The sequence below is a fragment of the Manis pentadactyla genome, chromosome 11 (assembly GCF_030020395.1).
Source record: "Manis pentadactyla isolate mManPen7 chromosome 11, mManPen7.hap1, whole genome shotgun sequence".
NCBI lineage: Eukaryota > Metazoa > Chordata > Mammalia > Pholidota > Manidae > Manis > Manis pentadactyla.
This window is the reverse complement of record NC_080029.1, coordinates 39,769,886-39,784,560: the sequence shown is the minus strand read 5'-3', so window position 1 is coordinate 39,784,560 and position 14,675 is coordinate 39,769,886. Positions and strand designations below refer to the sequence as shown.

The window sequence follows — 14,675 nt, the reverse complement described above, 5'->3', positions numbered from 1 at the left end:
AATATTATTTATCTTACTTAAATTATTTTATCTTACCCAAATAATGTAGAAGCACCAGTGATTGTAGTAAAAGGAACATGGTGTGGAAGCCAGCCAAGTAGTACTCTGGCCAGTACAGGCAATCTAACTATCAAGTAAAACATTTGCTGGTGACCAAAATTGTGTCTCTCTTTCTAAAATAAAGAAAAAAGCCCTTATTTTATAAAGAGGTGATTCGTTAAAGAAGAAATAAATTTAACCAAGTGGATTTTTTTTTAAAGAATTGAGTTTATTGTCAAATGAGGTAGTAGCTTCAACAGAGTAGTATGTAATAATTTTATCATCTTAAATTTTTTTTCAGAGTGCTTATGCCATACCAACCATGGCTTTTTCATTTCTCTGTCATACCTCAATATTGCCCATATACTGTGAACTTCAAAGGTACTATAGAATCCTGGAATATTTTATTTTCATTTATATAATATTCAGTTTTATTGATATTATAATCTTATAGAATTTATAAAACTATATTTCTTCATGTTGAATATAAAGTTTTTTTATTGGTCTAATAACATACTTAAAGTTTGGGTTAATTTTTAAATTTAAAAGTATTGCCTTTACATTCCATGTAATCACAGTAGTTTCAGTATGTTAAGTATGTCTTTTTACTTCTAGGACTTTCAGGTTGAATAACATGCTCCTTTATGAATCCTTCCCTCCTATCACTGGATTCGACATGTTAGTTGAAAACAAAACAATCAAGACTTAGGTTTGTCCCAGTTGAGAATATTTCCTGGAAGCATAATCTTTATGCAATAATTTCAAATCAGGATTTCTACTATATATTAATGAGTATATAGTTATTAATGAACTAATTAGTAGTAATTAGTGAACTAGGTCTGAATGGTTAAGGAATCCATTTGACTAGCTTGAGAGATGTTTGTTTCTTTAGGTATAATTCAGTTCATGGATTCTACTTTTTCCATTTTTATCTTTTAGCCCCTCAAAGAAAAGAATGCAGAATGTAACCAATACTGCAATTGCTCTAAGTTTTCTCATTTATTTTATATCTGCACTCTTTGGGTACCTCACTTTTTATGGTAAGTGTACTATTTGATTATTTGATTATAGATGGAAAATAAATTGTTCTATAGTTGGTCCACACCTAAATATGGACTTTGTTTCTGCCTTTCATTAGCAAGTTAATTTGTTCAGCCTGCTAGAACTCAGTGCAGTACTAAAGCTGACTCTATGGACCTTAAAGAATTGACTTTCTTGCTCTTAAAAAGATGGATCAAGTTCAAGATTAATAACTTCATGTGAAAATTTTCTTTAAGACCTAAGTAAAACCTCAGGTTTATGGACATTGAAGTCTTCCTACAGGAAAAAATGTGCGATAATGATTTTGTTATTTTAAATAGAGAATTCGATACATTAGACTCTAATAGATTCTCTTTCAGCAGTTTGAGAGGTTGGGAGAGTCTCAGTCATCTTAATTGCAAAAGAACAAGGTGAGAAAGGAAAGAGTGATACACTGGACTACAGTGGTACAGTTAAATGTCAGCTATCTCTGCCTTCAGTCTTAATTCACGATTTAGCACATGATTCTTTGATGTACCATAACCTTTCTCCTTAATTTTTTAAAAGATTCTTTTATGCATGATCAAAACCGAAAGTTTCTGTGATGACTGCCCTTGTACTGTTCACCATGTAAGAACTTATTCACTATGTAAGAATTTGTTCACCATGTAAGAACTTGTTCGTTATGCTTCAGAAGATTGGAGACTGACAAGAATTAGGCTTGGGGTGGATTAATGATTGTGCATTGAGCATTGAGTCCCCTATACAGAATTTTATTGTTGTTAACAACCATTTGATCAATAAACATGAGAGATGCCCTCTCAAAAGAAAAAAAAGATTCTTTTAAATTCATAAAATAAAATTTTCTTTTATTTATTTTTGAGAAATTGCCTGCTTGGTACGTATTTTTTTCTCTTATAAGGACTTTAAGAAAAGGTGATAGTCTAGAATAAAAAAAATGTAAGCTCTCTTATTTAATTTGCAAACATACTTATTTAATTTGCAAACAAACACATTATGGAAATTTACACTCAATTTGTCAAGTTCTTAAATATGCTTTTTTACCAGCTCTCAAAGAAATGACTGTTATTACTTGGCAATATTTAGCTTTCATGACTCTGACTTGATGGTTGATAGCCCCATGCACATGTTTTAGGTTTTGGACATCCGTGATGACTTGTAATGGTGCTTTGCTTATCTCCCAGAGTTTTTCCAAGTATGACAAGTTTTTGGACAACATTTGCTTGCACAGCTGCCTTTGCTAAGCCCAATGGAAAGAATATGGATTTTGAAATCCAATGATTATAGTTCAAATAATTACTCTGCTATGACCACAAATAGGATACTTTAATTTACAGTATCTTCATCTCATAATCTGTGACATAGGGATAATTGCACAGACTTGGCTTGAGGAGGAAATGAGTCATATGTAAAATGCCTGTTACGTATCTGGCACATAGTACAAAGGAGAGCTACTGCTGGTCGTGTGTTACTATCATTATTATTATTATAATTATTTCATAACTTCAGGTGCTGTATTTCTTACTATCCTTAATGAAGTTTAATTTAAATATGATGACTTTTCATTATATGTCATGAGTATTATCTTGGAATATTTTATGAGAAAAGTATAATTGCTCTATATAGTCCTCTTCTTGCTATCTCTGTTATTCATCAGTAATAAAGACCATTCATTAACTTAAATATGCACTTGCATTTTTTTATATCATTAATGTACAATTACTTGAACATTATGGTTACTAGACTCCCCCTATTATCAAGTCCCCCCCACATACCCCATTACAGTCACTGTCCATCAACATAGTAAGATGCTATAGAATCATTACTTGACTTCTCTGTATATACTGCCTTCCCCATGTCCCCAGACCCCTACATTATTTGTGCTAATCATAATGCCCCGTTTTCCCCCTTATCCCTCCCTTCCCACCCATTCTCCCCAGTCCCTTTCCCTTTGGTAACTGTTAGTCCATTCTTGGGTTCTGTGAGTCTGCTGATGTTTTATTCCTTCAGTTTTTCTTTGTTCTTATATTCCACAGATGAGGGAAATCATTTGATACTTGTCTTTCTCTGCCTGGCATATTTCACTGAGCATAATACCCTCTAGGTCCATCCATGTTGTTGCAAATAGTAGGATTTGTTTTCTTTTATGGCTGAATAATATTCCATTGTGTATATGTACCACATCTTCTTTATCCATTCATCTACTGATGGACACTTAGGTTGCTTCCATTTCTTGGTTATTGTAAATGGTGCTGCGATAAACATAGGAATGCATATGTCTTTTTCAAACTGGGATGCTGCATTCTTAGGGTAAATTCCTAAAAGTGGAATTCCTGGGTCAAATGGTATTTCTATTTTGAGTTTTTTGAGGAACCTCCATACTGCTTTACACAATATTTGAACTAGTTTACATTCCCACCAGCAGTGTAGGAGGACTCTCCTTTCTCCACATCCTCACCAACATTTGTTGTTGTTTGTCTTTTGGATGTTGGTCATCCTAACTGGTGTGAGCTGTTATCTCATTGTGGTTTTAATTTGCATTTCCCTGACGATTAGCAATGTGGAGCATCTTTTCATATGTCTGTTTGCCATCTGAATTTCTTCTTTGGAGAAGTGTCTGTTCAGATCCTGTGCCCATTTTTTTATTGGATTATTTGCTTTTTGTTTGTTGAGGTGTATGAGCTCTTTATATATTTTGCATGTCAACCCTTTATCGGATCTGTCATTTATGAATATATTCTCCCATGCTGTAGGATGTCTTTTTGTTCTACTGATGGTATCCTTTGCTGTACAGAAGCTTTTTCATTTGATATAGTACCACTTGCTCATTTTTGCTTTTTATTTCCCTTGTCTGCGGAGATATGTTCATGAAAAAGTTGCTCATGTTTATGTCCAAGAGATTTTTGCCTATGTTTTTTTCTAAGAGTTTTATGGTTTCATGATTTGCATTCAGGTCTTTGATCCATTTTGAATTTACTTTTGCATACGGGGTTACACAATAATCCAGTTCCATTTTCTTACATGTAGCTGTTCAGTTTTGCCAACACCAGCTGTTGAAAAGGCTGTCATTTCCCCATTGTATGTCCATGGCTCCTTTATCATATATTAATTGACCATATATGCTTGGGTTTCTTTGTGGACTGTCTAGTCTGTTCCACTGGTCTATGGGTCTGTTCTTGTGCCAGTACCAAATTGTCTTGATTACTGTGGCTTTGTAGTAGAGCTTGAAGTCAGGGAGCCTAATTCCACCTGCTTTATTCTTCCTTCTCAGGATTGCTTTGGCTATTCGGGGTATTTTGTGGTTCCATATGAATTTTATAACTATTTGCTCTAGTTCATTGAAGAATGCTGTAGGTATTTTGATAGGGATTGCATTGAATCTGTAGATTGCTTTAGGCAGGATGGCCATTTTGACAATATTAATTCTTCCTAGCCAAGAGCATGGGATGAATTTCCATTTATTAGTGTCCTCTTTAATTTATTTTAAGAGTGTCCCATAGTTTTCAGGGTATAGGCCTTTCACTTCCTTGGTTAGGTTTATTCCTAGGTATCTTATTCTTTTTGATGCAATTGTGAATGGAATTGTTTCCCTGATTTCTCTTTCTGCTAGTTCCTCATTAGTGTATAGGAATGCAACAGATTTCTGTGTATTAATTTTGTATCCTGCAACTTTGCTGAATTCAGATATTAGGTCTAGTAGTTTTGGAATGGAGTCTTTAGGATTTTTTTATGTACAATACCATGTCATCTGGATATAGTGACAGTTTGACTTCATCTTTACCAATCTGGATGCCTTGTATTTCTTTGATTTGTCTGATTGCTGTGGCTAGGACCTCCAGTACTATATTGAATAAAAGTGGGGAGAGTGGGCATCCTTTTCTTGTTTCCGATCTTAAAGGAAAAGCTTTCAGCTTCTCGCTGTTAAATATAATGTCAGCTGTGGGTTTGTCATATGTGGCCTTTATTATGTTGAGATACTTGCCCTGTATAGCCATTTTTGTTGAGAGTTTTTTAAATCATGAATGGATGTTGAATTTTGTTGAATGTTCTTTCAGCATCTATGGAGATGATCATGTGGTTTTTGTTCTTCTCTTTGTTGATGTAATGGATGATGTTGTTGGATTTTCAAATGTTGTACCATCTTTGCATCCCTGGGATGAATCCCACTTGATCATGATAGATGATCTTTTTGATGTATTTTTGAATTCGGTTTGCTAATATTTTGTTGAGTATTTTTGCATCTATGTTCATCACAGATATTGGTCTATAATTTTCTTTTTTGTGGTGTCTTTGCCTGGTTTTGGTATTAGAGTGATGTTGTCCTTGTAGAATGAGTTTGGGAGTATTCCCTCCTCTTCTACTTTTTGGAAATCTTTAAGGAGGATGGGTATTAGGTCTTCACTAAATGTTTGATAAAATTCAGCCGTGAAACCATCTGATTCAGGAGTTTTGTTCTTAGGTAGTTTTTTGATTACCAATTCAATTTCTTTGCTGGTAATTGGTCTATTCAGATTTTCTGTTTCTTCCTGGATCAGCTTTGGAAGGTTGTATTTTTGTAGAAAGTTGCCCATTTTTTTCTGTTATCCAGTTTGTTACCGTATAATTTTTAATAGTATTCTCTCACAATTCTTTGTATTTCTGTGGTGTCTGTGGTGATTTTTCCTTTCTTATTTCTGATTCTGTTTATTTGTGTAGACTCTCTTTTTTTCTTGATTAGTCTGGCTAGGGGTTTATCTATTTTGTTTATTTTCTCGAAGAACCAGCTCCTGCTTTCATTGATTCTTTCTATTGTTTTATTCTTAATTTTATTTATTTATGCTTTAATCTTTATTATGTTCCTCCTTCTACTGACTTTGGGCCTCATTTGTTCTTCCTTTTCTAGTTTCATTAATTGTGAGTTTAGACTGTTCATTTGGGATTGTTCTTCTTTCCTGAGGTAGGCCTGTATTGCAATATATTTCTCTCTTAGCACGGCCTTCGCTGCGTCCCACAGATTATGTGTTGTTGAATTATTGTTGTCATTTGTCTCCATATATTGCTTGATGTCTGTTTTTATTTGGTCATTGATCCATTGATTATTTAGGAGCGTGTTATTAAGCCTCCATGTGTTTGTGGGCTTTTTCATTTTCTTTGTGTAATTTATTTCTAGCTTCATACCTTTGTGATTCGAGAATCTGGTTGGTACAATTTCAATCTTTTTGAATTTACTGAGGCTCTTTTTGTGGCCTAGTATATGATCTATTCTTGAAAATGTTCCATGTGCACTTGAGAAGAATGTGTATCCTGTTGTTTTGGATGGAGTGTTCTGTAGATGTCCATTGGGTCCATGTGTTCTAACACATTGTTCAGTGCCTCTGTCTCTTTACTTATTTTCTGTCTGGTTGATCTGTCCTTTGGAGTGAGTGCTGTGTTGAAGTCTCCTAAAATGAATGCACTGCGTTCTATTTCCCCCTTTAATTCTGTTAGTATTTGTTTCACATATGTAGGTGATCCTGTGTTGGGTGGATAGATATTTATAAGAGTTATATCCTCTTGTTGGACTGACCCCTTTATCATTATGTAATGTCCTTCTTTGTCTCTTGTGACTTTCTTTGTTGTGAAGTCTATTTTGTCTGATACAAGTTCTGCAACTCCTGCTTTTTTCTCCCTGTTAGTTGCATGAAATATCTTTTTCCATCCCTTTACTTTCAGTCTGTGTATGTATTTGGGTTTGAAGTGAGTCTCTTGTAGGCAGCATATAGATGGGTCTTGTTTTTTTATCCATTCAGTAACTGTATGTCTTTTGATTGGTGCGTTCAAACCATTTACATTTAGGGTGATTATTAATAGGTATGTACTAAATACCATGGCAGGCTTTAGATTTATGGTTACCAAAGTTTCAAGGGTAATTTTCTTACTATCTAACAGTCTAATTTAACTCACTTCGTGTGCTATTACAAACACAACCTAAAGGTTCTTCTTTTTTTCCCCCTCCTTTTTCTTCCTCCTCCATTCTTTGTATGTTATGAATCATATTCTGTGCTCTTTGTCTATCCCTTGGGTGACATCTATTTAACCTTAGGAATACTTCCATCTGTAAGACTCTCTCCAAAATGCACTGTAGAGGTTTTTTGTGGGAGGTAAATTCCCTCAACTTTTTCTTATCTGTGAATTGTTTAATCCCTCCTTCAGATTTAAATGATAACCTTGCCGGGTATAGTATTCTTGGTTCAAGGCCCTTTTGCTTCATTGCATTAAATATATCATGCCACTCCCTTCTGGCCTGTAAGGTTTCTGTTGAGAAGTCTGATGATAGCCTGATGGGTTTTCCTTTGTATGTGATCTTTTTTCTCTCTCTAGCTGCTTTTAAAAGTCTGTCTTTATCCTTGATTTTTGCCATTTTAATTACTATATGTCTTGATGTTGTCTTCCTTGGGTCCCTTATATTGGGAGATCTGTGTAACTCCATGGCCTGAGAGACTATCTCCTTCCCCAGATTGGGGAAGTTTTCAGTAATTACCTCCTCAGTGATACTTTGTATCCCTTTTTCTCTCTTGTCTTCTTCTGGTACCTCTATAATACAAATATTGTTCTGTTTGGATTGATCACACAGTTCTCTCAATATTCTTTCATTCTTAGAGATTCTTTTTTCTCTTTGTGCCTCAACCTCTTTGTATTCCTCTTCTCTAATTTCTATTCCATTTACCATATCTTCTACTACATCTTATCTGTTTTTAAATCCCTTCATTGTATGTTTCATTTCAGTTAAGGAATTTCTTAATGATTGAATCTCCTACTTAAATTCATTCCTGAGTTCTTGAATATTTTTCTGTACCTCCGTAAGCATGTTTATGATTTTTATTTTGAACTCTCTTTCAGGCAGATTGGTGAGTTCAGTTTCATTAGGCCCTTTTTCTGGGGGTTGTGAGATTTTGGTCTGAACCATGTTCTTTTGACATTTCATAATTCTGTGTGGTGCCCACTAGTGCCCAGAAACTCCAGTCTCTGGAGCTTCTCAGCCCCTAGAGTGAGGCTGGGGGTCATAGGGGAGCGGAGCTGGGGCCCTGTGTTCATGAGGTCTGCTCTGTTCGTGAGGTCTGCATGCAGTCTGGTTCAGCTTTCTTTCTTGTTGCTGTTTTAGGGTTAGTTGTAGCAATTAACTATATTTTCATACTATTTGTGGTTTTCAGAGGAATTCTCCATCTCACCTCTCACTGCCATCTTGAATCTTGCTCTTGCATTTTTATACTATGTAGGATAAGAGTGGTAGACCTCTGTGTACATCATCTGGAAAGGCATTATTTCCAACATTAGGACAGTACCCTGCTAGATACGCTACAAAGAAAGGTAAAGCAGATTGTTAAGCTTTTTGATCATTGAAAATGAAACAAAATTCTTGAAATACTTAAGCTTTATTTTTGGCTGTTGGGTTTTTTAAGTTTTGTGTAGATTTGCGCTCAGTAAGACTTTTCTATATCAGTAAGAGACTATAGCAGGGTGTCTGTTGGGAGAAAGCAAAAGCTTAGTATAGCAGAAGAGCTGCGTGTTTTTCTAAGTTGAACTTATCACTGGGCACAAATACTATTATAATTAGAGATCTTCAACATTAAGAAAAGTTCAAAAAATGCACCTCCTTCTCTTCCTCTCTGTCCTTCTATATGGCGGATACATAGAACAATCTGGAAGAAACCTTAAATGGCGTACCAGTCTTCAGGAGAGCTGAGAAATAGTGACATAAGGCATTGTGAGAAACTTAGGCACTATATTAAATTATAAGAAAGCTTAGATTAAAAGGGAAATGGAGAATGGATGGATGCTAATACATTTGTTGAGCAAATGTTTATTATGTGAGTGTCAGGTACATACATTGCCTAACTTAATCTTTACAACAACTCTGTAAGGTATGGGTTCACATAGGTTGAGTCAGTTTCCTTCTCCAAAGACATAAATTTGGCTAGTTACCTGCAGCTAATGAATAATGAGTTGGGATTTGGGTCTAATTCTGACTCTTTCCAAAGTCTATTACTGTGCTGCCTCTTCAGGAATTATGCTAAAGAACCTTATTTCCTTAATTCCATGTTTTTTGTCAGGTGAACTTCTGGAAAATCCTGGCTCACTTAAGCTCCTGGCGTATCTGTATATCTCTATATTTACCCAGCTAGCTCTCTGTCTATATTGTTGCTTGAACACATGACAAACAGTTTCATCATGTAAAGGAAATGTTTCCTACACAGGGATTTTCCTGCTTATCAAGTAAAGCTGTTGTGTTGTCTCTGATTTAATCCTTCTCCACCAAAGTATCTATATTTTATATAATGGAGAAATACACATCTAAGAAAAATCACATGATAGGTATGTAAGTAGGGGATAGAGAGAGAGATAGAATGAATGATATATATTCCTTCTCCAAAGACAGAAGAAAATTCAGATATTGATTTGTTATTTATAGTGGTTCTTTTTTGGGTTGTTAATCTTAACCAAGGAAAATCTGTAATGGCTTATTTCTGTTGGGATAATAATAGCTTTCAGTCTTATGGAAAGAAACTGCTAATTGAGTCTTAGACCTTATCAGAAGGGCAGTCATGAGTTTAAGTCCCTCCATTCATTTTGGAGATGAGCAACTGAAGTCCAGAGAGGTGAAGTGACCTGTCACACAATTAGTGGCAGGTCCCCTGAATATGAATCCAGTTATCTTTCTGCTATTCTGTGGCAATCTTTATTAACATCATATCCTGTTTGGCAATTTGTATTAAACAGGACAGCCTCCTGACTTGAATAGCTTATGTGACTTGCAGAGATCACAATCAGGTCCTTTCTGAGATTTGTAGAGATTTGTCTGAATCCAGAGAAGTGTTTTACTCTATCCCTTACATATGTTAAGGCTCAGCTAAGAGTTCAGAAGTGACTGGCTCAGAAGAAGGCTTTCATCCTGGAAAAGTAGAAAGTGGATATGTTACAGGTATTTTGAATTTGCAGCAAATGTAGTTCTTCAGGCTTCTAGAGCTGCTTGGGATCCTTTTATTCCAGTGTTCCCAAGGCATAGTTAATAACTAAATTTTGACAGGTTAGAGAGACCTATAAGTATGTACTGAGATTAATAATATTGGTCTGATTACAGATGTTAAAGCATTGTAAGGTGAGGAAGAAAAAAGAGTTTCTCTGGTGAGTGAGGCCAATGCCCAAATGTTGCACAATAGCCAGACCATTTAAAAAGTCTACGAGGTTAAGGAGTAAATGTTATTAGCTCATTTTTATGATTCATAAAGTGGAAATAAAATAGTTTGCCACATTTCTTCAAAGACTCACAAGTATCTCAGATTTGGAAATAGAATCCAGCTTTCCTGGCTCTTCTTAATCACCTACTAAGTCTATTACTCCCACACTGTGTGTATAAAGTATGACATATTTTACACAATTAGTTTCTCTCCCATTTCCATTATCGATAGTGTAGTTCAGATTCCCATTACCTCTCCATGATTATCACAGTTGCCTACTAACTGTTACCCTGTTTTGGGTCTCTTTTTCTTTCTACCACCTTCTTACTTAGTTCAGATCATAGTACACTATTCTTCATAAGTCACTGCATCTCTGTGGCCTACCAGATTAAGTTCAAACCCTATGAAGAGCTCTGTTACTGGGTCTTAAATACATTTCCAGCCTTGTCACCCAATACTCTCTTTGCTCTACAGACATCCTGTTTCACCCACTGTGGTATTACTGGACTAGTCATTTTTTCAGAAGCATATTCCCTGGGCTACATCAGGGCTTGCGCTTGTGCTGGTTCTTGGTCCTAGAGAGAATCTCTTCTCCTCACATCTTTGAATGTCATCACACATACATTAACTCATCTAATGTTCTCAGTAACTCAATAGGTCAATGTATCATTGCCCTCATTTTACAGGTGTAAAAACCAAGAGACGAGAAGCTAAGTTGCTAGTAAGTAGTGGGTTTTGAACCTTAGTCTGAGTAGTCCCAGAATTCAAGCCCCTCTACCATCCTGCTGCTTACCATGTCATGAGTCTCTCCATGTCTTCTGAATTCCTCCTTGCTCATCGCAAAGCCATAGTTACCTTCCCCTGATCAGAATCATCATAGCTCTTTGTTTAGACCTTCTGCCACTTATGTCTATTATATGTGTGTGTACTCACCTTATCTCCCCTTTAAATTTTGAGATTCTTGAAAAGAGGTGTGTTTGTTTTTTTAATTTCCACCCAAAACATCTTTTTCAAAGCATATCCTCTTAAATTTGAAAAGCACTATTCTAAGTACAAACTGTTCTTTTCCTACAAAGCAGTGATAATGGTGTATTCCTGAGACCCTCTCACTCTTCATACCCTTTGTCTAGCTTGGGGTGGGAAGTCACTGAGACTGGAAGGACACCATGGAGCATGTACAAACTCTGTCACTGACTACCCCACTGGCTTGCTAAGAAAGCCATTTCCCTAAAAATGCATTCTCTTATTCTCTTTTATGCAAGAGGAATCTGCAGATGAAATGTTGGTGAAGCAGGTAACAAGCACAAACTCTGTGAGATTCTAGAAAACATCTCAGTATTGAGGAAAAGGTATTGGCTTTGACACCAAAAAAATTGGACTGTACAGCTCTGCCAGCTCTGTCCCTTTGTATTGTGGGATCTTGGGCAAGTCATTTAGTATTTTTTAGCCTAACTGCTTGTCTTGTATTGTTTTCTTACGGACCAAATTCAGTAGTATACATAAAAGAACTTTACAGAACAAACAACATAAATGTTGTTCAAACCTTCAGAATATAGAAAAGTTATAAAGAAATACATATACACACACACATATATATTCATTGTCATAATTTTAGAAGTTCTACCTATGCAGATATCTAGTTTTATTAAGTGAAAAGATGGTAGGTTTCAAGGAGATATTTAACTAATGTCTCTGTGTTATATAGGATAGGAAAAAGGCCAGAGATTGGATTTGGTACTGGAAATCCAAGATCTGTTAAGATCCATGTATGCAAAGGAAAATAATTTTGCTGTTATTGACATCTTAGTAGTTTATAATGTGATCCTTATTGTAATTTTTTGTATTTACAGACAAAGTGGCGTCAGAATTACTGCAAGATTATAGTAAATACTTGCCACATGATGTTGTTGTCATGACTGTGAAGTTATGCATACTATTTGCTCTGCTTTTGACAGTGCCCCTAATCCACTTTCCTGTAAGTACTCTTAAAGGTTTTGTTGCTAGTGTAGCAGCTCCCTAATGTGGCAGCACTAATTATTTGCAGACAAGAATGTTTCAATCACATCTAGTCTTGTATATCTTATTCATTTGTCAAGTAATTGATCAAAGACCTCATGCTTGCATATGGCCCCATGAAAGCACAAAAATAATAGTGAACCACTAAGCTAATTTGTGCTTTTTGAGATTTAGTTTAGATTTACACTCTCCCACAGCATTGTTTCCAATTTACAGACTACAGTTCCAAAGTTCTGGGGTTTTTCTCCCCCCCTTTAATTCTGTGTTCTGCTTTCAAAAGAATGTACATGAAGAGGAAAAAGTCAAGTCAACAAAAATAAACCCCTTCTGGTTTATTGTAAATTTATTTTCACATAGACATTCTAGTTTAATCTTAGGCAAAATATTTTATTTGCTCTAGAATTATAATTTAAACGGCAGAACAGATCTTCACTCTATACTTAGTTGCCATACACAGGAATAATAAGAATTTCTGAGAAAATGGAAACAAAGGCTTTGGGTATAAATGCTTCTGCATGGATGTCTTGAATCCTCAAATAATGAGCTCCTTAAGAACTGGGCCTTCAAGATTGCTGTGTGGACTGCAGTGCCAGGAGCATAGTGGGGGCTGGATAAACATTTGTGGGATGTGACTGCCTGCCTGCTGCCCATCTTAGCAATGGGAAGTGTCATAAATAGTTTTCATATTTTCATGCCATTGAACAGATAATATGAAATAAAATAGTAAATGGTATTTCTTTTCCATGGCATGATTTCTTCTTCTGCTGTTTTAAACCTTTTTTCCTTCCATCTGTTGAATTTATTGAAAATTATTCTCTGAGATTTCATTACATAGTGTTACTGTTAATAATTTTGAAAATTACACAACCTAAGGAAATTGTATGTGAAAATTTTTTCAAGGATTAAAGTAAAATAATTTATATGAAGCTCACATAGAAAGGAATACTTCTTTGTTTATGTGTAATAAACCTTTTATGATAGTTCAATAGCTGTGTGTTTGGAATCTAAATGGGGCAAAGAATACATGAAAACTGTATTGTACATGTGTTTCCCTAAGTGAGTACTTTGGCTTTGATACTTCCTCTTTACTTAAATCTATTTCTTTTTCTGTTACACAGGCAAGGAAAGCTTTAATGATGATGTTTTTCTCCAATTTTCCATTCTCATGGATCCACCATTCCTTAATCACTCTGGCACTCAATATTATCATTGTCTTACTTGCAATGTATGTTCCTGACATAAGGAATGTATTTGGTATAGTTGGTAAGTTTTCTATTTTAAAAAACCCACATAATAAAATGTATAAGATAAATGCCCAGCTTCACATCTGAATTGGCAATATCTTTTTTTTTTCCTCTCACATAAAGGTGCCAGTACATCAACATGTTTGATTTTTGTATTCCCAGGACTATTTTATCTTAAACTTAGTAGAGAGGATTTTCTCTCATGGAAAAAGCTTGGGGTAGGTTGGTTTTTGACTGTTTCTTTTAAGACTCCTGTTTCAAGAAGTAATTTGTCATTTGTAATTATTTTACCCACATCAGGAAAGTTAATGTATTTTGAAATATAATATAGCAAACCTTATTTCAGAGAGTGGAGGTTTAAAAAAATATTCTAATTGTTTTTTTATCTTTTTCCTTATTTCTACAGGCTTTTGTTTTGTTCATCTTTGGAATTTTGGTTGGGAATTTTAGTTTAGCATTTACTATTTTTAATTGGATTAACAAATGAAGGAAATATTTTCCCACTTCTTATGAAGAATAATTTACCTCCACATGCAAAAAGGAATAATTCTGGAATGCACCTTGGATAAATCTTTATATGGGTTAACATTTTGGTAAACATTAGTAACAAAAAAAAGTGGAACAGAGTGGGAATGGATAGGGAAAAGTGGGTTTATAGCAGTTTTAATAAAAAAGGAAACAAACTCAAATGCTCTTAAATATATTAGGTCAGTCTTTGTGTGCTTATTGTTTTTTCTAATAATTAATAGACTGTATTTTTTAGGGTAGTTTTAATGTTTACAAATATTAAGCAGAAACTACAGGGAGTCCCCAAATACTCCCTCACCCCCGAACACACCCAGTTTCTCATGTTATTAACATCTTGCATTATATGGTACATTTGTTACACTTGATGAGCCAGTATTCATACATTATTATTAAGTGAAGTCCATCATTTACATTAGGTTCACTCTTGATGCAAACATTGGCAACCACTGATCTTTTTACTGCCTCCATTAAAAACTATGAGTCTTACCCAGAATGATATATTTGGCATCACTTAGTATCTAACCTTTCAGACTGGCTTCTTTCACTGAGCAATGTGCAATTAAAGTTTCCTCCACATCTTTTCATGGTTTGATAGCTCATTTCCTTTTACCAC

The 14,675-nt window shown here is 35.1% G+C and overlaps 1 protein-coding gene across 8 annotated transcripts in view; it reads left to right on the top strand.

Annotated features, from left to right (window-relative positions):
- Positions 1-14,237, top strand: part of SLC38A6 (solute carrier family 38 member 6) — a 70,847-nt gene extending 56,610 nt beyond the window's left edge. For 7 of the 8 annotated variants that reach the window (XM_057488401.1, XM_057488400.1, XM_057488396.1 and 4 more), the window contains 6 exons: positions 341-420; positions 979-1,079; positions 12,125-12,249; positions 13,409-13,553; positions 13,658-13,752; positions 13,941-14,237. In XM_057488401.1, coding sequence (XP_057344384.1) covers positions 341-420; positions 979-1,079; positions 12,125-12,249; positions 13,409-13,553; positions 13,658-13,752; positions 13,941-14,021 — 627 coding nt within the window. In that variant the 3' untranslated portion in view covers positions 14,022-14,237. The remainder of the gene's footprint in view (positions 1-340; positions 421-978; positions 1,080-12,124; positions 12,250-13,408; positions 13,554-13,657; positions 13,753-13,940) is intronic. The other variant, XM_036919402.2, reaches the window with a different exon arrangement.
- The last annotated feature ends 438 nt before the right edge of the window (positions 14,238-14,675 follow it).